The sequence below is a fragment of the Fomitopsis serialis genome (genome assembly GCF_022376445.1).
Source record: "Fomitopsis serialis strain Sig1Antser10 chromosome Unknown B0H18scaffold_63, whole genome shotgun sequence".
Taxonomy (NCBI): domain Eukaryota; kingdom Fungi; phylum Basidiomycota; class Agaricomycetes; order Polyporales; family Fomitopsidaceae; genus Fomitopsis; species Fomitopsis serialis.
The window spans coordinates 1-26,992 of record NW_025955023.1 but is presented as its reverse complement, the minus strand read 5'-3'; the positions used below and the strand labels follow the sequence as shown (position 1 = coordinate 26,992).

Genomic DNA, 26,992 nt, shown 5'->3' with positions numbered 1-26,992 from the left:
CTCTCAACATGCCACGACAGCCAATCAGTACTAGGAAATCACACACACCTCACTGACAAGCCACACTGCCACTCAGTATAGCCATGCAGAGTCTTAGTCATTCAGAATGACAGAATACCAAACAAATCACACAGCTCTATTGAACAACAACCCAGACAGTGTGAACATGCCAGAATACTCCAGGACTACTTAGAGCTATACCTGAACTCAATCGGAAGCAATATGACTGCCCAGCTGAGCGATATTCAATTACGAGTGATCTCAATAAAACAAACACCCAAATAATTCACAGCACTGTCACCAGTGAAAGCCTGTGTGGTCTGAACGTGCCAGGATAGTCCATCAGTACTAGGGACCACACCACAACTCACCCGCACACCATACAATGCTTCATTAGAGCCACACCAAATCTGAGTCATTCTCGCTGACAGAATAACCAGCAGGGCACAGAGGGACAACCAATGGTGTTATACTGAATCCAAAAACAGCAAAATATCCCATCTATATCTGGAAATGGATCACAAGTCAAACAGAAGGCATACGTGCACTCAACAAAGCCACATCTCAATATGAGCAGTGTCGGCTGCACAAATACAAAACAGATTGCGGGGCTACACTCAGTGACATTCTTAGTGGTCTGAATATGCTAGAATGGTCCATCAGTACTAGGGACCACACCACAACTCACCTACATGCCACATAATGGCTCAGTAGAGCCACACCAAATCTGAGTCATTCTCGCTGACAGAATACTCAGGAGGGCACAGAGGGACAACCAACGGTGTTATACTGAATCCAAATATGGCACAACATTCCATCTATATCAAGGAATGGACCACATGTCAAACAGAAGGCATACATGCACTCAACAAAGCTGCATCTCGACATGAGCAGTTTCGACTGAACAATCATGAAACAAATCCCAGAGCTGCACTGAGCAACAATCCTACTGGTCTGAGCATGCCAGAATGGTCCATCAGTACTAGGGATGATACTACAACTCACCCGCACACCATATGATGGCTCAGTAGAGCCACACTCCATCTGAGTCATTCTTGCTGACAGAATAACCAGCAAGGCACAGAGAGACAATCAACAGTGTTACAGTGAGTCCAAATATGGCACAATATTCTGGCACTATCGAAGAGTGCTCCCCAAGTCAAACAGAATGCCTACATGCGCTCAGCAAAGCCACATTTCAATATGAGCAGTTTTGGCTGAACAACTATCAAACAAATCACAGAGCTACACTGAGCAATAATCCAAGTAATATGAAGGTGCCAGAATGCTCCATCACTACTAGGGCCCACACCACAACTCACATGCACATGATATGACCCCTCAGTAGAGCCACACACAATCTGAGTCATTCTCGCTGACAGAATAACCAGCAGGGCACAGAGAGACAACCAACAGTGTTACAGTGAGTCCAAATATGGCACAATATTCTGTCGCTATCGAGGAGTGCTCCCCAAGTCAAACAGAACACCTACATGCACTCAGCAAAGACATGTTTCAATATGAGCAGTTTTGGCTGGACAACTATCCAACAAATCATGGAGCTACACTGAGCAATAATCCTAGTAATAGGAACATGCCAGAATGGTCCATCAGCACTTGGGACAACACTACACCTCACCCGCACATGATATCAGCACTCAGTAGAGCCACACTCAATCTGAGTCATTCTCGCTGACAGAATCAATGGCAGCCCACAGAGCGACAATGCCTTGCAATTGTGGTGATATGAACATGGCAGAATAGTGAATATATATCAGGTAATATTGTCCAACTCAAATGCAACAGCCATGTATACTCAGTAAAGCCACATTTGAATATGAGTGCTCTCAACTGAACAAATTATAAACAAATTACAGAGCTGTTCTAATGGACAATCCAGCAGGCCTGAACATTGCACAATCATCTGTCAGTACTAAGGACCATATCACAACTCACCTGCAAGCCATATGACTGCTCAGTAGAGCTACATTCAATCTGAGTCATTTTTGCTGACAGAATAGCCAGCACAGCACAGAGCCACAATGACTCATGTTACAGTGCTTGTGAACATGGCACAATATTCTGCCTATATCAGGGAGTGCTGCCCAAGTCAAACACAAGGCACACATGCACTCAGCAAAGCCACATCTGAATACAAGCAGTGCCAACTGGACAATTATCAAACAAATCACAGGGCTACCCGCAGTGACACTCCTAGTGGTCTGAATATGCTATAATGGTCCATTGATACTAGGAACCACATCACAACTCACCTACATGCCATATAACAGCTCAGTAGAGCCACACTGAATCTGAGTCATTCTCGCTGACAGAATGCTCAGGTGGGCACAGAGTGACAACCAACAGTGTTACAGTGAATCTGAATATAGCACAATACTCCATTGACATAAAGAAAGGCTTCTCAAGCTAAGCACATTGCCTATGTCCACTCAGGGAAGCCACATCTCAATACGAGTGGTTTGGGCCGGATAAATACAAAACAAATCCCAGAGCCACACTCCGCAACAATTGCAGTGGTATGAGCATGTCAGGATGGTCTATCAGTACTAGGGATGATACTACAACCCACCCGCACACCATATGATGGCTCAGTAGAGCCACACTCCATCTGAGTCATTCTTGCTGACAGAATAACCAGCAAGGCACAGAGAGACAACCAACAGTGTTACAGTGAGTCCAAATATGGCACAATATTCTGGCGCTATCGAAGAGTGCTCCCCAAGTCAAACAGAATGCCTACATGCGCTCAGCAAAGCCACATTTCAATATGAGCAGTTTTGGCTGAACAACTATCAAACAAATCACAGAGCTACACTGAGCAATAATCCAAGTAATATGAAGGTGCCAGAATGCTCCATCACTACTAGGGCCCACACCACAACTCACATGCACATGATATGACCCCTCAGTAGAGCCACACACAATCTGAGTCATTCTCGCTGACAGAATAACCAGCAGGGCACAGGGAGATAACCAACGGTATAAATGTGAATACGAGTATGCCAAAATATGCGGTCTCCATTGAGAAGCCGTCCACAAGTTGAACGGGAGGCCTACATGCATCCAGTAAAGCCAAACCACAATACGAGCAGTTTTGACCGATCACAATATCCAGCAGGCCACAGAGACACAACCAATGGTGGTAATGTGAATCCTAAATATGCCACAATATGCGGTCTGCATTAAGAAACAGTCCACAAGTTGAACGGGAAGCTTACATGTACTCAGTAAAGCCACGTCTCCAGATGAGCAGTTTCGGCTGAACAAATCCCAAACAATTGCCAGAGCAACACCCAGTGGCAAACCCAGCCATCTAAACATTCCAGAGTGATCCATCAGTACTAGAGACAATATGAAAACTCACCCACATGCCACATGGCAGCTCCGTCGAGCTGCACTCAGTCTCAGTCATTCTCGCTGACACAATATCCAGCAGGGCACAGGGAGACAACCAACGGTATAAATGTGAATACGAGTATGCCAAAATATGCGGTCTGCATTGAGAATCAGTCCACAAGTTAAACGGGAAGCTTACATGTACTCAGTAAAGCCACGTCTCCAGATGAGCAGTTTCGGCTGAACAAATCCCAAACAATTGCCAGAGCAACACCCAGTGGCAAACCCAGCCATCTAAACATTCCAGAGTGATCCATCAGTACTAAGACAATATGAAAACTCACCCACATGCCACATGGCAGCTCCGTCGAGCTGCACTCAGTCTCAGTCATTCTCGCTGACACAATATCCAGCAGGGCACAGGGAGACAACCAACGGTATAAATGTGAATACGAGTATGCCAAAATATGCGGTCTGCATTGAGAATCAGTCCACAAGTTGAACGGGAAGCTTACATGTACTCAGTAAAGCCACGTCTCCAGATGAGCAGTTTCGGCTGAACAAATCCCAAACAATTGCCAGAGCAACACCCAGTGGCAAACCCAGCCATCTAAACATTCCAGAGTGATCCATCAGTACTAGAGACAATATGAAAACTCACCCACATGCCACATGGCAGCTCCGTCGAGCTGCACTCAGTCTCAGTCATTCTCGCTGACACAATATCCAGCAGGGCACAGGGAGACAACCAACGGTATAAATGTGAATACGAGTATGCCAAAATATGCGGTCTGCATTGAGAATCAGTCCACAAGTTAAACGGGAAGCTTACATGTACTCAGTAAAGCCACGTCTCCAGATGAGCAGTTTGGCTGAACAAATCCCAAACAATTGCCAGAGCAACACCCAGTGGCAAACCCAGCCATCTAAACATTCCAGAGTGATCCATCAGTACTAGAGACAATATGAAAACTCACCCACATGCCACATGGCAGCTCCGTCGAGCTGCACTCAGTCTCAGTCATTCTCGCCGACACAATATCCAGCAGGGCACAGGGAGACAACCAATAGTACTAAACAGAGTCCAAACTTGCCATGCCAGCCCAACAGAACATTCACCGGATGATATGATGTACCACATCAGCAAGGCCAGTTATTATAAGCGAGTATTTCATTATAATGCTAGTATGGAGCCAAGACAGATAGAGAATGAGTGGAAGCACATGAGCACTGTGGGACGCTAATTACGATGGGCAGTAACAACTCCAAGTATATACAAGTAGAAGGTAGAATTATAAGAATGTAAGTGTTTTTTTGGGTTTAGGGAGAGAAGGAGAAAACAAGGCATATACAATCACTCTGGCACAGAAGACAGACTCGAGTCTGAGTCACCACCATCAATGCGACGACGCTTATGAGGTGGTGGTGCAGTGCTCGAAGAAGCTGCAGCATTGTGTGGAAGCATAGCTGCAGCCTCCTTTGCGAGGCGCTCAAACATCCGCTCACTCTTCTCGATACTCTTCCCACCTTTAGCCTCTGCACGGTAAGCGTCATGCCTGATACGCCTTAGCTTCCGGTTGTGCCTCGCCTGCTCCTCCGACACTCCAACTACCTCACCCTCACGACCGTTTGCCTTTGCAACGTCCTTCTTGATCATGTCGATGTCGGAACGGGAAAGATGAGGTGTGATCTCGAGCTTAGCAGGATTCACCTTTTTCACGTCACGACCGCGGTGTGTTGCTTCCATCTGGAAGCGCAACCGCGCACCCTCCGTGACACACTCCCAGTGAGTGAAGACACGATGTGAACCAGTCCCCTTGCCCTGCATGTATGGCTTAGGAACACAACAGAAGAGATCACAGGTATTACTCACCGGGACAAAGACACCTGCCATGATACGTGCAAGGACGAGGTCACCATCCCTGATCAACTTGTTACCTGCATACAAAGACATCAGTTTCTGTGTCGGAACATACCAAATAGAAATACATACCAACTCCGCATGCCTTGAAATAGCACCAGTGAACCTTGCCCGTCCAGCGGAACACCTTCGGGATGGTGTCGTTCATCTCGTTGGCCTTCGCCTTCGTCAGTTCACCCTTCGCAGCAGCAACCCTTCGACGCTCTTCCTCCTCCTCAGCCTTGCGTTCTGCGCTGCGGTCCACTTGGAAGGTGTTGTGCGCTTCGAGGTGCCTCTCGGCGCGGCCATCTGCACGCGCATTCTGTATAGGCAGCATCAGCAAACACAGAAATGAAATCGGTACGACATCACCTACATGGCGCGTACGCATCGGAGTCATCAGCAGTCCCTGTGGATCGATTGAAATGGGCTCGTTGAGCTCCTTGTACGGGGCATCATCGCCTTCGTCCGATTCACTGTCCTGTAAGACTTAGGTTAGAACACTCGGTAGATCTACGTACTAATCATTTACTTACAGGATGCTGCAACGTGTACAGACGGGGGCGCTTCATTGCGCCGACTGGCGCAGCCCACGCGGCCGACGTGCTGGTCCTCGCCGCCGACACGCTCGTCTTCGCAGGCGCCGCGCTCGTCTTCGCAGGCGCCGCGCTCGTCTTCGCAGGCGGAGCGGTGGTCCTCTTGGTAGCGCTCTTCGCAGGCGCTGCGGTGGTCCTCTTGGCTGGTTTGGCGGTCTTCGCAGCCGCCGCGGTGGTCTTCCTAGCAGGTGCGGTGGTCTTCGCAGCCGCCGCGCCGGTCCTCGTAGCCGGCGCCGTGGTATTCGTAGCCGGCGTCGGGACTCTCGTAGCAGGCGCCGTGGTACTTGTCACCTACAAACGTGCTTTTATTAGCACGAGACGCGTCCATCGCAGCTCTCGATCTCTTACCTTTGGTACTGCTCCAGGCTCGTCGTCGAGCTCACTATCGCCCCTTATCGCACCCCTCGCGGACCTTGCAGTAGCCCGCATGGCTCTCTGAACTGCCGACATGTCGGCGGCAGTGGGCTGTAAGTAGTCAGCTCGTTAGTATTGCCTGAGATCGCGTTAAATACCTTGTCTACGCGCTCGGCACCCTTCAACAGGCGGCGTGGTTTCGGGCGAGCGGCAGGTTGGATATCGACCGCATCCTCGTCCTCATGCGCCGCACGTTCACGCAGCGTCGTCCAGCCGGGGGCGCGTAGGCTCGCCGGGTCCATGTCGTCATCCGAATCCTGTATGCGTCGGTTGGGGGTGCGAGCCATCTGCGAAGAAATTGTGCATTAGAAAACTCGATGCAAGAAGCTGTGGATGTTACTTACCTTGCACAGAAATTGCCTGTGCTGGACCGAGACGACGTCGACAAGAGTGGCGGCAGTGATTAAAGCGAAGCGTTCGAAATGGCGAGGGAAGAAATGGCGAGAAACGAAGGAAGGACGACGCGCTCGCACCGTTGAACGCCCGAGTCGGCAACTCCCGACGCGGGCGCTCGACGCTTCGCGCCTCGCCACTCTCCCTCACCTGCCACTGCCCTGGTCCTCCACCAGCCTCCCCGACCCTCCACCGCCTCCGACCTCGTCTCTCATGCACGCCCTACGGCCGCGCGCACGGACCAGACATATTCCGCCAAGAACGAGCGGGACAGCCGGCCAGCAAGGCGCACCAGCCACACCAAGTCCGATGGCCTACGACGACGAGCAACGCACTCGTCCAGGCCAACGCGCGGCGCGATCAAGTGCGCGGCGCGTCGAGGGAGTCCCCGGTAGTGACGTGGAGAGGCAAATGCGGAGGTGAACGGCAGGCAATACCGTTAGGATTCGAGGTGAGTAACCCCTACCTCCTCGTCTGCCCCTACCCTTCCTTCCTCCCTCCGTCGCCTGCGCGTGCAACCCGCAGCATCAAACGCAAGCCCGGCACCCCTCGGCCCTGTTCTGACACTCCGCACAAGCGCGGGGTGGTTCATTCGACAGCGACAGGCCCTCCAATACCCAGCCCACCACCGCGCGCTCCTACCGCGCTCCTACCCTCGCCCGTCATTCCCAAGCCCCGCCGACGCCGCCAAACCGAGCCAAGGACGCCCCGGGCCTGCACCGACGCCCCGCACAAGCGCGGGGTCGTTTCCTCGACAACGCCAGGCCGTCCAGTGCGCAGCCCGCCACCCCGACCTCGACCGCCCTCCTACCACCACCAGCCGCTCCCAAGCCCCGCCGACGCCACCAAACGCAGGCCCAGGACGCCCTGGGCCTGCACCGACACCCCGCACAAGCGCGGGGTCGTTTCCTCGACAACGCCAGGCCGTCCAGTGCGCAGCCCGCCACCCCGACCTCGGACCGCCCTCCTACCACCACCAGCCGCTCCCAAGCCCCGCCGACGCCACCAAACGCAGGCCCAGGACGCCCCGGGCCTGCACCGACCCCCGCACAAGCGCGGGGTCGTTTCCTCGACAACGCCAGGCCGTCCAGTGCGCAGCCCGCCACCCCGACCTCGTACCGCCCTCCTACCACCGCCAGCCGCTCCCAAGCCCCGCCGACGCCACCAAACGCAGGCCCAGGACGCCCTGGGCCTGCACCGACACCCCGCACAAGCGCGGGGCCGTTTCCTCGACAACGCCAGGCCGTCCAGTGCGCAGCCCGCCACCCCGACCTCGTACCGCCCTCCTACCACCGCCAGCCGCTCTCAGCCCCGCCGACGCCGCCAACGCAGCCAGGACGCCCTGGGCCTGCACCGGCACCCCGCACAAGCGCGGGGCCGTTCCTCGACACGCCAGGCCGTCCAGTGCGCAGCCCGCCCCCGACCTCGGACCGCCCTCCTACCACCACCAGCCGCTCCCAAGCCCCGCCGACGCCACCAAACGCAGGCCCAGGACGCCCCGGGCCTGCACCGACACCCCGCACAAGCGCGGGGTCGTTTCCTCGACAACGCCAGGCCGTCCAGTGCGCAGCCCGCCACCCCGACCTCGGACCGCCCTCCTACCACCACCAGCCACTCCCAAGCCCCGCCGACGCCCCAACGCAAGCCCAGGACGCCCTGGGCCTGCACCGACACCCCGCACAAGCGCGGGGTGCCTTGCCTGCGAGCGGCGGCCCTTTAATTGGCGCCCCCGCTTCTCGCCCTCCTACCGCCTTCGTACCGCCGCCACGCCCTCTGTGCCCCGCCGCCTTCCTCAAACGCAGGCACACGACGCGCCTAGAGCACGCGAGCACCCCGCACAAGCGCGGGGTGCCTTGCCTGCGAGCGGCGGCCCTTTATTGGCGCCCCCCGCTTCTCGCCCTCCTACCGCCTTCGTACCGCCGCCACGCCCTCTGTGCCCCGCCGCCTTCCTCAAACGCAGGCACACGACGCGCCTAGAGCACGCGAGCACCCCGCACAAGCGCGGAGTGCCTTGCGTGCGAGCGGCGGCCCATTAAGTGGCGACGTCGCCTCTGCGCCCTCATACCACCATCGCACGGCCGCCTGTCGCCCTCAAGTCCCGTCGCCTGTGCCAAACGCAGGCCCAGGACGCCCTGCAGCTCCACCAACACCCGCTCAAGCGCGGGTGCCTTGCATTCGAATGGCGGGCGGTTCGGTGCCGAGCCCGCCACTTACTTCTTACCATACCCGATCGCCCTCGCCTCCATCCGGAGCCTTCGCACGCGACGCGCACAGGTCCCGCTGCGCACACGACCCCGTTTGCTCGCGGACGCAGGCGTCGTCTCGTGCACGCCCCCTCCGCACGCCGGCTTTGTAACTTACTTAACCCCACCATTACGATCGGGGAGTAAATATGTACATGTAGCTACAACTGAATAGAAACCAACATTGACGAAAACACGCACCCTACACCTGTGACGAAAAAACAGCGAGCAGCGAATAAGTAACGAGTAAGTAACGAGTAAGTAAGAACTCAGTAAGGAATCGTAACGAGTGTATAGTATATATTCTATTCCGTTTCCTTTCTAGCAATGCCACTTTGGCTCAACGGTTGAACGTCCCACGGGATGAATTAAGGCTGGGGAAACCTGTGCCAGGTACTAGTGTTCCCACGGGATCTAAGGTAGCCCGCCAACAATTCAAAGGTGAATACCCGCATTGATACCAGGGGGCGGCCTTCAGCCTAAATACGTCTGTGCCATACTTCGTTGGACTACGACGCTTCTTAATTTTCATTTTTCTTCTTTTGCGTTGGCCGGCGTTCGAACTCGCGCGCGCTCCTGCGGAAAATCCCGACACGGGCGCTCGACAGCAGACGGGCCCGAACCGTCTCTCTACCCTCTCCACCTGTCTACTACGACCACCGACGCCGACGCCGAGTTGCCCACCCTGGGGCTGCGCGCGCGCATCGCCCCGCGGATGTGGCAGTCGCCCACCGAGGGCAAGCTCGCCAGGGTCAGCGGGTCTCCAGTGCCAGCCTCCTCCCGCGGTGCTCCAATGCCAACAGCGACACGAACGACACAACGACGTGTCCCGGCACGCGTCATCGACAATGGAGAGCAGAGACCGAGCGGTACAACGGCCGACACAGGGCACCAGTAGGTGAGTCACCCAACTCCCCTACTCGCCTCCCAGCGCACCATCTACGGTGCCTCGGACGCACCAAACGCGTGCCGGCGACGTCCCCCGAACGTCAGACGCACCCGCATAGCACCGGCCTCGCCAAGGGGGCCCCCGCCGCGTCACCGCCCTCGCCATCTGCCACACACCCGCTATATCGCCCCCCGCCCTCTACGCGTCCCGCACGCGATACCCGCCTACCGAATACGAACGGCACACACGAGACGGCCCCGCTTGCCAGCGGGGCCGTCTGTTCGCATCCTCCCGCCTTCTCCATCACCACATCGCCCTCCCCGCGTACAACCGCCCTCCGCCTGCTCGCCACGCGTCTCGCACGCTTCAAACGCACGCGCGGCCGTGCCTCGATCCACGGGCGTCCCCGCACAGGAGCGGGGCCGTCTGTCCATTCGCCCCCATTCCGTTCCCGCCGCCTACGATCTCTCGGACGCGTCCAATGCGCGTCGAGGACCTACCGGACACGCCAGGCGACCCCGCGCAACAACGGGTCGTCCTTGGACACTCCCCGCCACGTCACCGCCTCCTCGCGCTGCCCATTACCGCGCCGCCCTACGACAGCCCCGCTACCTCGCCTCGCCGCCCTCAACTTCCCTCGGACGCACCATACGCGTGCCGAGGTCGACCCGCGCACCCATGACGACCCCGCGGAAGAGCGGGGTCGTCTATTCGTGTGCCACTGCCTTCGCAGTCAGCCCCCGTCGGCTTACCGTCTCTCGGACGCGTCCAATGCGCGTCGAGGACCTACCGGACACGCCAGGCGACCCCGCGTAACAACGGGTCGTCCTTGGACACTCCCCGCCACGTCACCGCCTCCTCGCGCTGCCACAGCCCTCCTATGTCGCCGCGCCGCCCTCTACTGTCTCGCCACCCACCCCTACCTCCTACCGTCTCCCGGACGCACGCACTGTGCTCCGAGGAGGCGCAGTGCCTGTCAGATGACCCCGCACAAGAGCGGGGTCGTCTGCTCGTGTCGAACAGCCCGCTCTGCCACGTCAACGCCATCCAGCCCTACCGCGGCCGTACGAGGACGGGCTGACTGGTGGATGACGTAGCGAGAGGCGAGTGGTATAGACGACGAGTAGGCAAGACCGCGAGAGGATGAGAGGACAAGCGACCTGGCAAATGGCACGGCGAGTGCACGGTAAGACGGACGTACCATAAGACTGGCGGACGAGCTGCCCAGTCAATGATGGTGTGAGAGTAGGGGGGGACGCGTCGATGCGTGGCGACAGGGCGAGCATCACCACCGAACAAGAGGTAGAGAGACTCGGATGCCGGGCGGGTGAGCGAACGCACGGGCGAGAAGCCATGCGGGTTGGATGACAGGCTGGCAAGAAGACGGCGGTCGAGGAGACGGGCAGTCGAGCGGGCAGACGGAAGACGCAGCGTATGGATGGATTAGCGAGCGGATGGACGGAATAGCGAGCGGATGGATGGAAGAGCGAGATGCTCTCCTCTCCTCCTCTCGTGCTTCCGTCTATCTGCTTTGCTGTCTGTTCGTCTCCTCGCCCTTTACTCCACCGTTCACCCTGCTCGCCGTGTCTTCCATTCCGTTCGTGCGTGCCCCCGCGAGCAAATGCCCCTCCATGCCCATTGTTTTGATGTGTACATATCTAGTCTATCCCCGTGCGTTCATGTACGTGTCCGCCGGCACGAGTGCATAACTGTACTTCAATTGTATGTATCTTGAGTGAGTGTACTTCGACTCGGTGTACTTCGGACTTAGTCTACTTCGACTGTACGTACTGCAACTGTATGTAATTTGATTGAATGGACTTCGAGTGAAGGTACCTCGAGTGAATGTCCTTTGATTGAGTGGATTCAATTGGATGTCCTTCAATTGTCTGTACTTCGACTGGATGTACTTTGACCCAGTGTACTTTGAGTGTATGTCCTTTAATTGAATGGGCTTGATTGAATGCAGTTCAATTGACTAATGTCCAATTGAATGTACTTCCCATTGCTGCAGTCAGCATAGCATGCTGTCTATGCAGTCTTGTGGATGTCCTGCAGTGTACTGTATAGGCATAATAAATTTGTACTGTTCTTCATTGGATTACTGTATACCTGTAAGAGGTCAATGAACTGAGCAGCTCTGTACTATGCTATCTCATATATTGGATGGGCTATTGTCATCATACATGGAGTCATGAACACTGCTTTTGGGGCTTCATAACAGACCCATCATGTACAGAGCTGGGCAGTATAGCATGGCTATGGGAGCTTTGCAAACAATGAATTCATGGCCAATTGTATGAATGGACTTGGACAATGCTGAGTATACATGATATCTAGGCTAGACCATAATGCTGACAGAGCCATATGAACAAGTGAAGAGAATTACACAATCTAGAACGATCAGTCTCTACTTTGCACCACAATTGGAAATCCTGCAGAGTATTGACTCTTTTAATATTACAAGCTTCCTTTGCTGCAGCCCACAGCTCTCGAGTGTGGAATACATTCCATGTTGATACTGCAATAAAGTCAGACCAAGGACATGATTTCCCTGGTGGATGGGAACGATGAGCTTCAGGCATGAAATCGCCCATTGGCACGCCACAGCCATAGCAATAATTGATGTTTGAGTCCTGTGGCTGGGATCCATGTTTGTACTCCTGCCAGCCAATGCCATTTGCCACAAATGGCACTTTAAGGGTACTGCGACACCCTGCAAACAAAGGGGTATGTTTGGGTGTAACAATACCCTTCAGTGACCAGCAGACTGGACATTGACCCTTGAGTTTGATGAGATATCTTGACAAGTCTGCGGAGTGCTTCTGCCGCAATATGTCGTCAATTTGTGCGCCTGCTGCACTCATCTCGACTCCAGCTTTCTTGACCATATCCTGATGTACTTCAATGGGCTATAATGCAAAATTAATAGACATGTCATACTGAACTGAGGGAATAGCTGACCTGATCATGAGTGAACTCTACTTGTTGAAAAAGAGAATCATCCATGCCATCATACATGGCATCGTCATCATCGTCCACATTGATTGGATGACCTTGGGAGTTTGGCAAGTGTTGGAGACATGCTGACAAATGTGGTGCGCCTCCATTGCTGCACCATTTGATCAGTTTTGTCATCTCTGTGTTTGGGTTGCAGACATCGCAGAGTTCATCGCCATTCTCCCTATCGCAACACTTCTCGACCCCATCCATAGCGGCAGAGAGTATCCTCCTGCGGCATTTTGTGTTATTCACCATGTAGTCATTCATGACCTTGTGAAGACTGTAGTCAGGAGCCTTGACAGTGAGCATCTCGGTGTGGTGTACAAGTACAACCATGCATGGGCGGCCTCGTCGGCCTCCCCTTGCTGCGGCCTGTACGAAATCGACTGCGCCATGAGGTGTGTTGAGAAAGATGATGAGATCAACAAAAGGGGCATCTATTCCATGAACAAATGAGCTGGTCGCAGCAATGCACCGGTGCGCTGCTGTGGCCCCTGTGGTCCATGCAACTTGAGTGTCATGTCGCTCCTGAGGTGATAGCTTTGAATGATATATCAGGCAGCCAAGCAAAGGGCCCATGGCGTTGGCATTTGCAACTGAGTGGCAAAAGATGATGATCCGCGAGTCCGGCTTGACAAATTGTCTTTGATAGCACTCATAGGTGAGCTTGACCACCAGTGCCTCGATGTCGTCTTTGGATCTGCAGTGAACATTGTGATAGCGTAGTTCCTTCCGGCCCGTCTGTGCACGGATGACTTTGACCATATCGCGCTGCAGGCCTATATGCTGGATGAAGGCATTTTCGTGATCTGGGACAAGGGTGGCTGTGAGGTAGATCTTGGGCAGCGCTATCTTCCGCAATTTGTCAATGTTCTTCAACTGTGGGCGGAACTCGTGCGAAGTGAGGATCTGATGTGCCTCGTCGACCACAACACGATGGATACGAGTCTTCTCCTTGTTCATAAAGCTATTATAAAACATAAGTACCATCACATGATGGGATAGAATATTGGACTGACCTGACAAGACTTGCATGTCCACAATGTTCCCATGATACAAACAACAATTGCAAGTCATCTGCAGGAGGAATTGTTGCGACAAATTTGGCCGCCTTGGTACCGCTGGCTGCTGCACGCCGTAGCTGGTCATGGATCACTGCAACAAATGGCACAAAGACAATAGAGAGTCGTCCAGGATGGATGATAGCTGGGACTTCATAACATGCACTTTTCCCGCCACCTGTTGGCAGTACGCCAATGATGTTGCGGTCACGTGAGAGGGAATAGGCTATCAGCTGATACTGACTCTCCGAAGTGAACTCTGCGGCATTATTCTTCAAAGCTTTCCTGAGCTCGCGCAGAGCATTGGTATGTGAGATCATAGGGACCTCGTCAATGGGGGTTCCGACAAGCTGGGTCGGCTCATGCGAAGTACCAGGGAGGTTGTTGTGGTGGAAATCGATGGGACCAAGATTGGAAGTAGAAGCCACTGGATGATTAGGAAGCCCATCAATATCCATTGGCTCCAAGAAATGATCCTCGGTGATGGGGCTATGACGTTGCTCAGGGGTATAAGATAGGCTCTGGTGGCGGCGCTCAGTCTGCCGTTGGTGAAGCTGGTTGGGACGAGGGGTATGAGATTGGGCATTGGAAGAGTGTTGTTGGGCAGCAAGTCCCTGCATAACAGATGCACGCACGAGGTCTTCGAGGTGGACCTGGAGTGTCGCAAAGTTCGCATTCATTGTGGATGTGACTGTTCTGCAAATCACAGTAGTAAGCTGTGCAATGTCAACAGGTGGCTGACCTGCCACACCCGCACCGAGGGGAATGTTTGGCGCAGGATTCGCACCAGTACCAGTACCGTAGTCCAAGACACGCAGGGCAACAGGACAAGGCAACTTGCCAAGTCCCAAAACATTGTGCCAAGGTTCGCAGAACCGGCGAGCCTCGAGCATGGCATCTGTGGTGAGGAAAGCGAGGTGTCCAACCTCACGTGCATAGACACGACGAGCCATGTTGGTATTGTGATTCATGGACTTGTCACCAAAGTTGTCAGCCATGTTGGAGGGTGGAATGAACTCGCGCATGAGCGAGACAGCGATATGCCGCCAGTACTGGAGTGATAGGCCTATGCCCATGTATGTGTCGGTGATGCGCTCGAGAATGTTGGAAAACTGTTCAGAGTTAAGCTGCTCGCCATGGGCCATCCAGACAAACTCATTGTGTGCTGCCCAACTCTCCTCCCCTTCGAGCACATACGAGATGGTGCGCTCAACGGGGCGGACAACAAGAAGGTACCAGTCAAGCAACTCTGCAACGGGCTCTGGGCATAACGTGGGTGTCCATGACAGGGACTCCGTGAGTGCAGATGTCTTGGTGCGCTGGTGGATGAACCATGTTCCATAGTTCTTGTATATGTTCCGTGGAATCTGGGAATTGCTGAGGCGAGTGTCGACAAACTCAGTGCCACGAGGAGGGGGAGCAGGAGTCATGAAACACAGAACAGCGAGCTCCTCTGACAGGTCGGCGAGGTCTTTGCGAAGAGCGCTCAGACCACCGTAGTGCCATCGGAACGTGCCAGAATCGTCAACGTCCGCCAGCGAGTAGCTCGGATGTTCGAAGAGGACCTTCAGCAAAGGCTGTGACGAGTCGGTGAAAGAGCCAGTTGAGAGCCATGAATGGCCAACACGATTATCGGTGAGATTTTCGCAAAGATCGGAGGGTACCTTCACAGGTATATCATTCCCGTTGCAGAGGGCGTGCATACGATTATAGGGGCTTTTTGACCAATCCTTAGGGTGAGGATGGGGTGAGGATGGGTGAGGAAGGCATTTTCACGTTCTGAGCATTAAACGTCTCACCCTCGCAGCATGAATCTCAGCGTGCATTAACCCGCGTTCGCGCCATGGCGCGACTGCGGATGCGAGGTACTCTTACCCGCGTTCGCGTCATGACGCGAACGCGGGTAACATGCAGTCTCCGTTTGAGTCTGCGACTGCCTTCTGCCAGTCACCCTTACCCGCAATCGCGCCATGGCGCGATTGCGGATGAGTCCGCACATCCATTGCCTTGTTTGGCAAGTCCGAGCGCCCGCCCGATCTCACAGGCACCCACCGACTTGCTCGTGTGCCACAGAGGGCATGCATCTGTGGTGTACCACATCATCCATTACACCCTCCGCATGCAGCGTCCATTCCGTGTTGTGTGTCAGTGATGTGCAGTGACAGGGCAGGCGAGATCACGTCAGCCACCTGCTCAGCCACCGACGGGCGCTCACACGATCTCCTGCCCACAACCACCATCTCCCGCCTCTCCTGCCTCCTGCCTCCCTCTCTTTTACATCCAGCAAGCCCACCGCACCCTGGGGTGATGTGCGTACCTGCGCATGAAGACAGCCGACACGGAGATTGTGCGCGCGTAAGGTACGTGCACGCAAGATGACCTCTGTGAGTGCGAAACACGGTCGCCCGCAAGTTGATAACGCGGCAGACGAGTATACATCAGCAGAGTGTCCTTGTTTCGAGACACACGACAAGCTCACCTCCCGATGTTCTGGATGATTCGCCATACCGACGGGTTGCTCGCGACAGGACTCGCTCGAGAGTGTGCATCAAACCACCTGCCCGGGCTGTTGCTCGTATTACTGGGTACGCCTCGATGATCATTGCGGCACCCTATCGGTGCGCCCTGTGTGTTTCTATCCGCGCAATTGCGAATAGGCACACTGTCCTTGTTTTCATCGTCTACCCGCGCTTGCGCCACGGCGCGAACACAGGTACTGTGCACTGTTCTGAGAGACTCTCAGACGTACTTGTGAATGCTCTTTACCCGCGAACGCGGGTAAGTGCACTGTTTGTGTCAAGGTTTTCTGGGACGTAAACGTAGGTGCAAGTATAATATTATTTTGTATAGTAAGCAGAGTGCCAGGCAATCAAGGAATTTAATTCAAAGGATGCCCCTGGTAGGGTACTCCGAGTATGTTATCCGCAATTGCGCCACGGCGCGATTGCGGGTAAGAGTACACGTGAGCACCAGCATCGCTTCTCGCACGTGGTGTATCGCTTCAACCAGGCGTGCAGCGCGTGCGCGCCGTGTGGACTGGTCTGTCCGCACCGCTGCCGTTTCCACTGCCCAATCCCACTGTCAATCTTGCTCGCATCACTATGGTCGGTACCTACGACCTCCAACAATTTGCGCTTGCTCAGTGCGCATTCACCATCAATCACGCTGACCTCACGGACAACACGCGGAAAGCGGCTTTTGGCCGCGTGCACAACATGTACATTTTCACGGACTTACCGCCGCAGCCCAGCGAATGGACCGCTAAGCAACTCAAGGCGCTCAACCGCCTGTTGCGTTCGTTGCTCAACAGCGCTGTCTCGTGGGACGCATTCCAGTACATCGTCCAGCACCACATCCTGGTAAGTCAAGCTTTCGTGTTGCCGCGAGATACGGCCGCACTAAACGACACGTTGACAGACCGACCCGTGGCTCATGTCGCTGAAACAGTCAAATCAATATGACCAGTTCCCCCTTGTGCTCGCGACCTGCTTCAAATGGCAGTACCGGACCGCAGAGGGCAACTTCCCGAACACGATGGAGGAATACTTCATGTGGAGGCGCATACCGTACGTCACCCTCGAAGAGGACAGCTCGCGCGAGACCAGGAGCGCGTCTCTCGCGCTGTTCTTGAAGCAGTGGTGGATCCGTAAGTCCTCATGTGTTTTAGGTTTAGTTTAGGTTTAGTTATGGGGAAATTGGACACATTTTGGACGTAGGAAAGTCTAGGAAAGTCCCCTACACACAGAAATTACAGGCCATGGCGCAGGAAACGGTGCACCGGAGTACATATACTCATGGAATAAATGCACATCTTTGGCGCATTAAACACAGAACTTGCATCCTCACTGCAATCGACACTGTTCAAGTTCACTGGCGCACGGCATACAATGCTCACGGCACTTCTGAGCACGGAACATCTGCCTACGAGTCTTAGAACCCTCAGGGAAGCCTGGAAAAGTACAACAAAGGTAGTGCATACGACGGAATACGCACACAATCTACGGGATGACATGCACAGACAGCCCTCCGCTCCGACTGTCAGTAGTGAATTATGCGCCAGTGGTGCACGGTGGCGGGGCCGTGTCTCTCGCGCAAAAAGAGTACACCGGGCACTGGCATTCACAATAGCGAAGCCTGCGCCAGTGGTGCATGGCGGCCGGGCCGTGTCTTTGTGCACGGAAAATGCAGTGCACCAGAATTCTCATTGACACCGCATGCGCCAATGGTGCACGGTGGCGGGCCGTGTCTCTCGCGCAGAAAGAGTACACCGGGCACTTGCATTTTTATTCACACCGCATGCGCCAGTGGTGCACGGCGGCGGGGCCATGTCCGTTGTGCTTTGCAGAGGCTGTCTTGGGCCCTCCTGCTAATGGATCATGCGCCGATGGTGCACGGCGGCGGAGGCACGTCTGTCCGCCATTACACTGAACACCAGGGCCTTCCTCTGAGCATGCGCCAGTGGTGCACGGCAACGCGGCCTTCTCCTCACGTAGTACAGACCGGCCGCTTCTGCTCATTATGCATTCCCCAGTGGTGCACGACAGCGGGGTGCACGACAGCGGGGTGCACGACAGCGGAACATGCGCTCGCGCATATCGGTTGTCTCTGTCCACTACGGCGCACCGTGGCCCGGTGTGCGCCAGTGGTGCACGGCAGTGGGCCAGACCCGTTGCGCTCGGGCTCGGCACACACTGCCTTCCCTCGTCCGGTGTGCACCATCGGTGCACAGCCCTCCGCAATGTGCCCTCAGCTCGCAGAGGCTGTATCAGGTCCTCCTGCTAACGGAGCATGCGCCGGTGGTGCACTGCGGCGGAGGCACGTCTTTCCGCTGTTGTACTGGACACCAGGGCACTCCCTGAGCATGCGCCAGTGGTGCACAGCGACGTGGCCATGTCCTCATGCAGTACAGTCCGTCCGCGTCTGCTCATTAGGCATGCACCAGTGGTGCACAACGGCGGAGCATGCCCCGCCTGCTTCAGTAGTCTACGGTGCACCGTGGCCCGGTGTGCGCCAGTGGTGCACGGCGGGGCGACCTTGTGCTCTGGCCGTAGATGTCCCTGCGGTGTGCGCCAGTGGTGCACGGCAGTGGGCCGAACCCGTTGCGCTCTGGCTCGGCATCCACTGACTGCCCTCGTCCGGTGTGCGCCACTGGTGCACAGGCCTCCGCAGCGTGCCCTCAGCTCCTCGCTACAGTCCCAGCATGATTGCTTATCGCCTGCTTGGTCCATACATGAGCTCGCGGTAATGCTCCGACGCCTGACAAGAATACATAAAAGGGTGGAAGCCTTCCAATGTGTGTTGCCGGCGAGAGCGGCCGGCGAGCGAGGTCGGCGGCGCGAGGGCGGGAGCCCTCGCGCCGTCGAGCGAGCCGGACGCTCTCCGCCCGCAACACACATGGATGGCGGACACCCTTTATTGGAGGCTTGGCGGGCGGATTAGCTGCATGTCCGACTACCCGTTCATAGACGTGCACTGTGGCCGCAGCTTAGATTCCCGCTGACGGTGCCAGTCCCACAGGTGCACGAGGTCAACCGATGGAGCACCGGCAACAGAATGTGCACCGGTCTATCACGCCGCAATCCCTCGCTGTATGTAAGAGACGCTGAATGCGGATGCTACCCCAAAACAAGTCGTGCATGAGGCATGCCTAAACACGGAGTGCACCGGCAGTGCACCACGCGAGAGGGGTGATAACGTGGTCGGCGGAGAATGCCGCAGCGCACAAGCGGCCCATGAGGCGGCACGAGGTCAGCCAGTTATACGGTGACGGCTCGCCAGCAACCGCACACTTTCATCCTCCTCCGCTCTACTATGGTCGGCGCGTACACCCTCCCAGAGCTCCGCATTCAGCTCAAGATCTTCCGATTGCGGCTCGGGGCGAACGAGCGAGAAGATGCGGACAAAATCTTCTACGACGACCTCCCGGACAGTTGGAATGTGCTAAGACTGGGTGCGCTCGAGGATACGCTGAAGATGATCCTGGACGGGCATCTGACATGGGCGGGTATCCAAGAGCTCTTCGAGCGGGAAGCAATGGTAAGTCTCCATCCCGCTGTACAGTACAGTGATCGAATCCACACCTCAGACGGGCGAATGGGTCACGTCCATCGGGAACCTCGGTCTGAACTACTGGTTGCCGTCCCTCGTAAATGCGGCCGTGGGTTGGGTGACCCGTGGGCCGACCGAGCAGCGGACCTTCCAGCAGTGGATCCAAGACCACAACATTCCGTGGCGGACCGTTGTCGGACGCAAGCCGTCCGAGACGAACTGGAAGATTATTCGGAAGCTCTTGCTATATCTACAGGGTGAGCGGAGCAGAATCCCCGTACAGCGTGCACTAACCGGAGTACTAGGCGGCAGGCGTCTGGTCTGGCGTAAGTGTCTTGAGGAAAAATACCGTGCGGTGACTGACTAGGTGGACAGCCATTCAGTACCGCGACCTCGAGCCCGAAGCGGACGGCAATCCCGCGGACAACGAGCCTGAAGAGACGCGCGGCATGGACTTTGTCTTCGAGCGGGTATGAAGTGCACTACATAGATGAGATAGAACGCAGCATGCTCATGTGTTAACTGATGCAACAGCGGGGCGGAGAAAAACGGTGCTACTGTTGCAGGGTCGTATCTCAAGTCCCCTGCATACTGCACAACAGCACGCCGCCATGCCTCGTGTGTCAGATGCTACTACATCGGTGCTCGCTAGAGGTATGCAATGGCACGCAACTTATATTGTCTGACTTGCGTAGTTGACGGAGAGCTCTAAACAGGTCATCGAGATTAGCGACTCGAGCGACGATGACAACGCGGAAGCCGACAGTGACGGTGAATCTGAGAGCTCGACTTGACGTCCGCTATCTACCGATTCTCGTTGTTGCGCACTGCCCGTCCTGTATCTTCGCGTCGCAAATGCTAGCCGATGTTGATACGTATATTTGCGGGTAGAAAGGACCTGGATTGTCGGGGCCGCGCGCCGCGCGCTGTGCACCGTGAACCACTGATGCACAGCCGTCTTGACCACCGCGGCCGAGTTTGTGTGCTTAAGTTAATTTGATCATAATAGGTTCCGGCTCGCAGTTGCCTATCTGAGACTGGTCGGGTTTACTGCATTATGCGGACGAAATATTCACGTCCGTGCACCGCACTGGCAAGTCCGTACGCGACAACGCGAACGGAGAGCAATGGATGAGCTCTGTCACGCTGCGCCAATGTCGCACAGACAACGTGTTGTGATGCCGCCCTCACTCCAGCGCGTGCACAATTCTCTGTGATCATTCAACATTCCGCCAAGATAACTCAATAAATTAATGGCCTCGGTCCGAGCCCGTGCACCACTGGTGCACGGCGGCGGGACATACCCCGCACAACAGAATACGTGTCTGTGCACTGGGGTGTACCCCAGTCCGGCGTGCGCCACTGGTGCACGGCGGTGATCCGCACAGGTCCTGGTCTGTCTCCGCACGTAAGCCTCCCTCGCCGGGCATGCGCCACTGGTGCACGGCCCCTGACGACGTACATCGAGCTCCTGACAGAAATTCTGGTGTCTTCTTGAGAACGATTCTCGAGACGGAGGTAAGTCACAAGAGCACTTTGCATGCCGAGGGAACTCGGACGGAGCGCTGAGAATTTACTGAATGTATAGAAGACGTGTTAAAAGCAAACACGTGGCTTTGACAGTGCTGTACACGACGCAGCGGAGAGAACACGGCAGTGCACCGACGGTGCACTACCCGAGACAGGCCATGAGGTGAGACCAGAAATCTTCAGTTATATAGCAATGGACAAGGGAAAACCGGTGCACCACTTCGTCATTCCACTACACTATGGTCGGTGAATACACGCTCCCAGAGTTCCGCCACCAGCTGAAGATCTTCCGGTTGCGGCTCGGAACAAACGAGCCGGCGAGTGCCGACAACATTCTCAGCGACGACCTTCCTGGGAGCTGGGACACGGCGAGACTGCGCGCGCTCGCAGAAACGTTGCGCGTTGTGCTGGACGGTCATCTTACATGGGCGGGAACGCAGGAACTCATCGAGAGGGAAATTCTGGTGAGTGTTCGACCAGTGACCGCCTCGCACAGTAAGGAAACACGTATCACCTTAGCCGGCTGAATGGGCGGGGTCACTCATGGCCTTTGCGGACAACCACTGGTGTCCCGACCTTTTAATGACGCTCCTGGGATGGGTGACCCGAAGGCCTACCGAACGGCGAACCTTCGAGCAGTGGATCCACCATCGCAACATCAAGACGGCAATTGTCCTCGGACGCAGGCCGTCCGTGCATATCTGGCTGGCTATCAAAGATATTCTGGGGCATCTAAAGGGTGGGAAATTTGCTACGCCGTCGAACGAGCACTGACCGGAGTCCTAGGCGGCATGCGTCTGTCCCGTTGTGAGTGGGCTTGCGAGGCCTATCACCGGGTTACTGACTGCGCGTGGACAGCCATACCCTACAATAACAGCAAAGAATCCGGCACTCCAGAAGGCGAGATGTCCGAAGAGCAGCGCGGCATGATCTGGGTCTTCGAAGAGGTGGGTAACTATTTACGAGAAAAAAAGTCCCGCAAGTACTTACACGCTTACTGCAATAGCGGGAAGGGCAGAACCGATGTGATTGCTGCAAGGTTGTCAGTTGCGACTCCTGCGTGGTGCACAACGGCACGCCGCCGTGCATTACATGCCGGATTCTGCTTCAGAGCTGCTCACTTGAAGTATGTAGCACTCGGGCATTTTACGGTCCTAGTTTCACGACTGACAGGGACTTCAAACAGCCCATTGACGTCAGCGACTCGAGCGACGACGACGCGGAGACCGGCAGCGGCTAGTATGGCGGAGGTCCGACGTGTAGCCTGATAGTATCCGTGTACAGAATTGCGGGTACGACGGAAATACATGGTACGAGCAGCGCGCACTTGTCTAATGCTGGTGCACAACGGAAGGAGACTGATTGGAAAGTTGTTGAGTGAGTGCTTACGTTGAGCTAAGGTGCACATGCCAAAATATCAGTGATAGTGTATGCCGATCCCACCCACGGTGAACACTAGAATTGCGCCGGGAGTCGAGCACACGCTTGTGCACTGCGCCACTGGCGCAAGCTTGTGCGCTGTCCCCGCAGCGCACACCGACGCCTGTGACTCAGATGCGTGCACCTAGACTCATTCAACATCGCCGGTAAGCGCGGTGGCATCCCGGTTACATTGATTTAAAATCCGGTTGAGCAAGCGAAGGGCTGGCTCACGACCTCATGGACCGCTGGTGCACAGATCGCTTTCTCCGTGCGGATACAAGCCGTCACGCAGCCGCGATCTGCTCCGACAATACATATTCAACGGGGAAGACGGGTGAACCATGCGGGCACATCCAAAGTGGTGCACCAATAGCGCACGGCGGAGATGGGCTATCGTGGATCAATCCCATTTACAGCGCGGCGTACTCTGTATCCGTTACGCGGGAACAAGTTCCGGCTGAAGCTCGGTATCAGATGCCGCCAATGCACCACTGGCGCACGGCGCAACGCCTCGGCCGAACGGACGGTCATCCGTGCGGCGTTCTTACACGACGTATTCGGAATTAATGGTGCCTCGCGGGGCCTGGGTCAGGATGCTGCACCAGTGGTGCACCATTGACTCGTATTGCCGGGCGACCGGTCTCGGTCACGTCAAGTGAGTCACAGATGCAAATTCGCAAGCAGTGATCCGGCGGTATTCTCTTCAGATAAGCCTCGTGCTGTGCCCGCAATGTATAACGCTCAGGATGATCACCGATGTGCACGCCGCGCGGTGCACAACACCTAGCGAGCAATACCTACCAGATATGTGCACACAGTCTCAGCAAGCAGCTGGCGGGAACAATCACTGTGAGCGCAACACAAGGACACGAACCCTCACCTTATCACATTACGTACGGGCGGCTCACGCGTGTCGTGCAGAAGTGCCAGCTTCTAGGGCGGCGCAGTTAAAGTGAGGACGGAACTCTCGCGTGAGGCACCGATCCCCGGATAACATACTGATGGATCATGATTGGAGACCTCGCGCCGGCACCGTGATCCCCTCACTGATACGCATCGATACCTCAGGCAGGGGCTGAACACAAACTTCCTCTGCTTTTGCTGCTCCAACATGGTCGGCGTGTACACTCTCGTCGAGCTTCGGGATCAAATAAGAATATACCGCGCTCGGTTCGGCGAGACGAACGATGTCCGCGGCCGCATCCTGACCGACAGTATCCCCGACAGTTGGACCGATGACCGTATGCTCGGCCTTCGTGCAACTGTGCAGATCGTACTAGACAGCCATCTCAACTGGGATGCAATCGCGGAGTTCTTCGAGGGCGAGTTATTCGTACGTTCCACGGCAAGTGCACAGTGCACGTACTAACTGAAGTAAACTACTCCTGCGGTAGACACCGGAATGGATCGCGTCACTCGAAACCTGTCCGCCCGCAGTACGCCGCCCGATGGGGGTGCAAGTAATCATGGATTGGGTGTCTCGCGGTCCAACGATTCAGACTGACCTCAAGGACTGGCTGGGGGACCACGGCATTATGGCGCTGAGGTTTGTGGGTCCGGAGCCCACCGCGGCGAATTTTGAGGCTATAATAGACACGTTGAACCGCCTTCACGGTATGTATGCTCGTCTCAATGCTAATACATGGCACTCACATTCTGTAACGTACTCTCGTAGTCGGCGCTCGGCTGGGCCGCAGTGAGTAATGATCACACTCCAAGTATCTGTTGGACACTGAATGCGGTTTGAAGGGGTGCACTACCGCGATGACGGCTCTGACCGCCTGCCCGACGTTAGCGGGCATCCGGACGACTTTATATTCGAGGTTGTGAGTGTGAGCGTACTGAAAGAAAGCCGAAGAGTACTCACCGGTTCATTAGCTTCTGGACGACAACCGCTGCTTTCGTTGCCGCGAGGTAAGGTCGAAGGTGTGCGCAATGCACAATGGTCAGCCGCCGTGTCTCACCTGTCGGCTACTAAAGCAGAGATGTTCGCGCGAGGTGCGCAATGCTCAGAGCTTGTGTAGCGAGCGAGCTCGCTGATACCCGACAATTCACAGGTTATTTTGATTGACTAATCCTTGTCTGTCTCGGTCTCGGTCATGGCGGAGCGCGTGCCGCGTGAATCGAAGATTCCTCCGTCGCAGTGTACATGTTGTTGCCCCGGACATCGGTGTGAAAGTAGATGTTACGCGCTAGATACATAATTCGATTCCGGACGGAGTCCGTAAAGTGCATGATCTCAAGGCATGTACCGGAGAGCACTCAGGCGTGACGTGCACCACTGGTGCACGACCACCGCGGAGGCCCCGTGCACCGGCTCCGGTCAATGCTAACCAGCATGCGGGTGGAATGAGGTTTGCGCACACGCAAGGGCTACCTAAATGCAAGGCAAACTATATACATCAAGACTCAATGCGTGCTAGATGCCGAACCGGACAGCCCTTACCGCGGTATGCCTGCATTGGTGCACCGCGGACAACGGGAAGGTTCCTGAATTGCGGGAGGGATCTAATCTTCTCGTCAAAGTTCTTCGTCACAGTGACACAATGTCCATTGATCCATCAACTGCAGGACAGAGCTGTACATACGACCCCGCCGGGCCGCGTTGAGTGCACCGCGAGCCAACAACAGTGCCATCGACGGTGCACTTAGCTCAGAATCTCCGAAGACACCGGGTTGCGGGAGGCGAACAAATCCTCTGAGACTTATTGTAGATAAGGCTGCGTTCATTCTGTCTCACATGTTAGTAAATGGCACAGAGAACGGTGTCCGCCAACCTACTCTCAGGGTGTCTGTTCTGATTCTGGAGAGCGCGAGCTGCACTAAAGTCGAGGGGTGCGTGCGGTGTGGCCCGCATGCACCAATGGTGCACACTCACCGCAGGCTCAGACCATCCGCCCCACCTGCTCGCACAACAAATGCCGGTGTTCACTAGTATTGTCTGCGCCAACGGTGCACACTCCGTGCGGACCGGCAGTGGGTTGCTCATACTCGGTTCCCAACTTTCGTGCCCGGAGCAGAGCAGCCTCGCGCGACGTGGGCGTCTTTGGGGCTACGCCGGCTAGACCACGTGCCGGCCAGTCGTGCGTGACCGCACGTGCACAGACGCGCGACGCGCCCCACACGTGCTTATCTTCTTACCCGCATTCGCGTCATGACGCAAATGCGGGTAAGTACAGCCGTTCTGTAGGAGACACAGAGGAAGACGGCTCACCTGGACGACGAGCCTCAGCCACCGGTTATCATTGTTGGTAAGGACGTACGAAATGGCACGCTAACCCGCGATTGCGTCATGGCGCGATCGCGGGTAAAATGCCACTGTTCGCTCGCTCAGTAAGCCAGGTGGACAAGGATGAGAGACGACGGCAAAGTCCATGCATAATGCGGACGATACGATTACATGAAGTGCGTGCGACAATAATGATACTTGAACAAAACATACGTGCATGGGCGTGACGCGCTCAGGAGACACACCGCTACACGGCGGTGGCGGCGTGTGCGCGTTGCCGCGACCAACTGACCTCGGGCATCGATGCCGACTTGGGTGAAAATGCGACAAGTGTGCCGCCGATCAGTAAGGCTGCTACTTCGGTGGTGCATCGTTGAGACGGTCACCGCCTCAGGCCCAAAGGAGCGTCTGGACACGGAGCGCTCATGTGCACGGCGCTTGTCTACGAATGCGCGGCTACCGGAAGTCTCCGCAATGCTTCCGCGCCGGCCCCGTGCCCACAGATCAAGATCAATCTCGCGATCTGTGTTCGTATCCGGCACGGGCCCACGTCTCCGTTGTGGCTTGACCGTCAGTGCTCCCGTCCCATCGCTTCCTCGCGCACCTCTGCTCTTCTCGCTCCCTCGCATCTCTGTGCTCTGTGCTCATCGCGTGTGCACCATGGTCGGCCACATCACATTCGACGCGTTTCTCACCCGCCTCGGCGCCGCGGCCACGACTCGTGCCCAAGAGCGACGACTCACCGCGTCGACAAAGACGGTCAATGACGCGGTAAAATACTCGCTTTTCACGGACGCGGTCCCCACCAAGAACGACTGGGACAATGAAAACCTCAGGCAGCTGAACCACACGATCCACGCTGTAGTCAACAGCCCGCTCGACTGGGAAGCGGTCGAGCGTGTCGTGC

The 26,992-nt window shown here is 55.7% G+C and overlaps 6 protein-coding genes across 6 annotated transcripts; 5 read left to right on the top strand and 1 right to left on the bottom strand.

Annotated features, from left to right (window-relative positions):
• Window positions 1-5,633: 5,633 nt before the first annotated feature.
• Window positions 5,634-8,637, top strand: B0H18DRAFT_956774 (uncharacterized protein; the record flags this gene model as incomplete). The annotated part of the gene is made up of 5 exons (XM_048042492.1): window positions 5,634-5,640; window positions 5,796-6,133; window positions 6,187-6,320; window positions 6,396-6,490; window positions 7,238-8,637. The coding sequence occupies 5 exons, from the start codon at window positions 5,634-5,636 to the stop codon at window positions 8,635-8,637; spliced, it is 1,974 nt and encodes a 657-aa protein (XP_047890552.1).
• Window positions 8,638-13,632: 4,995 nt separating this feature from the next.
• On the bottom strand, window positions 13,633-15,559 carry B0H18DRAFT_880510 (uncharacterized protein; the record flags this gene model as incomplete). Its single annotated transcript, XM_048040773.1, has 2 exons — window positions 13,633-13,762; window positions 13,815-15,559. Coding segments are annotated over 2 exons (1,875 nt in total), but the record flags the coding sequence as incomplete, so codon positions are not given.
• A 140-nt stretch (window positions 15,560-15,699) lies between these two features.
• On the top strand, window positions 15,700-18,981 carry B0H18DRAFT_956772 (uncharacterized protein; the record flags this gene model as incomplete). Its single annotated transcript, XM_048042491.1, has 11 exons — window positions 15,700-16,000; window positions 16,141-16,216; window positions 16,385-16,474; window positions 16,514-16,634; window positions 16,658-16,679; window positions 16,714-16,818; window positions 16,866-17,215; window positions 17,274-17,502; window positions 17,573-17,638; window positions 17,688-17,893; window positions 17,917-18,981. 11 exons carry the CDS (start codon window positions 15,700-15,702, stop codon window positions 18,979-18,981), a joined length of 2,631 nt encoding a protein of 876 aa, XP_047890550.1.
• A 686-nt stretch (window positions 18,982-19,667) lies between these two features.
• On the top strand, window positions 19,668-20,698 carry B0H18DRAFT_956771 (uncharacterized protein; the record flags this gene model as incomplete). Its single annotated transcript, XM_048042490.1, has 5 exons — window positions 19,668-19,892; window positions 19,942-20,161; window positions 20,188-20,230; window positions 20,272-20,374; window positions 20,600-20,698. 5 exons carry the CDS (start codon window positions 19,668-19,670, stop codon window positions 20,696-20,698), a joined length of 690 nt encoding a protein of 229 aa, XP_047890549.1.
• A 975-nt stretch (window positions 20,699-21,673) lies between these two features.
• B0H18DRAFT_956770 (uncharacterized protein) lies at window positions 21,674-22,674 on the top strand (the record flags this gene model as incomplete). The annotated part of the gene is made up of 5 exons (XM_048042489.1): window positions 21,674-21,898; window positions 21,954-22,123; window positions 22,153-22,241; window positions 22,293-22,476; window positions 22,569-22,674. The coding sequence occupies 5 exons, from the start codon at window positions 21,674-21,676 to the stop codon at window positions 22,672-22,674; spliced, it is 774 nt and encodes a 257-aa protein (XP_047890548.1).
• Window positions 22,675-23,093: 419 nt separating this feature from the next.
• B0H18DRAFT_956769 (uncharacterized protein) lies at window positions 23,094-26,988 on the top strand (the record flags this gene model as incomplete). The annotated part of the gene is made up of 12 exons (XM_048042488.1): window positions 23,094-23,389; window positions 23,449-23,511; window positions 23,602-23,808; window positions 23,925-24,189; window positions 24,251-24,470; window positions 24,532-24,552; window positions 24,606-24,854; window positions 25,078-25,210; window positions 25,428-25,691; window positions 25,962-26,025; window positions 26,047-26,189; window positions 26,436-26,988. Coding segments are annotated over 12 exons (2,478 nt in total), but the record flags the coding sequence as incomplete, so codon positions are not given.
• Window positions 26,989-26,992: the final 4 nt, after the last annotated feature.